The following is a 940-nucleotide window of genomic DNA, read 5'->3' as shown; positions in this document are numbered from 1 at the left end:
TGGGGCTGACAACAGGGATAACATCCACGACATCCTTTGCTAAATATATCCTTTCCCCAGAAAGTGATGTGTTTTATGCAGATTATTCCAGATAATCGTCACAAAAACCTTGAAGAGGTTTTGTGAGGAGGAAACCAAGGTTCAGAGAGATTAAGTGACTAGTCCAAAGGCACACAGCTGGAAACTGTGCCAGGATGCCACCCCAGGTCCACAGTGCCTCCTCTTAAGCACCACCTCCCAAGCGCGATTGGCGGAGATAAGCCTTGAAGGCCCGCCCTCCGAACGTCTTACCCTTGGCTCCGGTAGGCGGTGCACCTCTCCAGCGGGAGGCGCAGCACGCCGTCGCTCAGCCCCACGAAGAGCGCGCGAGCGCTGTGCAGGATGCGCAGGCTGCGCAGGGGCTCGCGGCGCCCCGGGGGCAGCACGTGCAGCTCTTCCAGGTAGCAGCCGCGGAGGCTGCGGCTCGTCGTGGACAGTGCCTTCAAAATGGTCCCTGACTCTGGAGGGACCAGATGGGTGGCCTTGAATGGCCCAGAACCTCGCAGCCAGCCCCGCCCTTCAACCTCCTCCCACTCAGAGCTCAGATTGGGCGGGGCCGGCTCACCCGTGCCGATGTAGAGCACGTGATAGAGCGTGTCTTTGGCCTGCACAAGGTCCACTACGAGATGTGAGAAGCGCACGCTGTCCTGGGTGACACAAGGCTCAGGTGTCACTGGCTGCACGGCCTCGCTCATCAGGAACAGGCGCTGAGCATCCTGCAGGCTGCGCTCCGTCAGGTTCTCGTTGGGGCCCACCTCGGACAGGGTGCCACACTACCGCGGAAAGAAGAGTCACACGTGCCCAGCCACCCGGGCTGCTGTGATGCTCAATCCCTCACCTTCCTCACTGTAACCCAGGTGGCCACTGGCAGACCCCGATTCTCCAATCCACCCCGCCCCCC

The 940-nt window shown here is 60.7% G+C and overlaps 1 protein-coding gene across 1 annotated transcript; it reads right to left on the bottom strand.

Moving 5' to 3' along the window:
* Positions 1-291: 291 nt before the first annotated feature.
* Positions 292-812, bottom strand: LOC107196631 (semaphorin-5B-like; the record flags this gene model as incomplete). The annotated part of the gene is made up of 2 exons (XM_015599434.1): positions 292-499; positions 605-812. Coding segments are annotated over 2 exons (416 nt in total), but the record flags the coding sequence as incomplete, so codon positions are not given.
* Positions 813-940: the final 128 nt, after the last annotated feature.

The sequence above is a fragment of the Pteropus alecto genome, unplaced genomic scaffold, assembly GCF_000325575.1.
Source record: "Pteropus alecto unplaced genomic scaffold, ASM32557v1 C18153777, whole genome shotgun sequence".
Classification (NCBI taxonomy): domain Eukaryota; kingdom Metazoa; phylum Chordata; class Mammalia; order Chiroptera; family Pteropodidae; genus Pteropus; species Pteropus alecto.
Note: the sequence above shows the minus strand (reverse complement) of the source record. Positions and strands in the feature narration are given on the sequence as shown.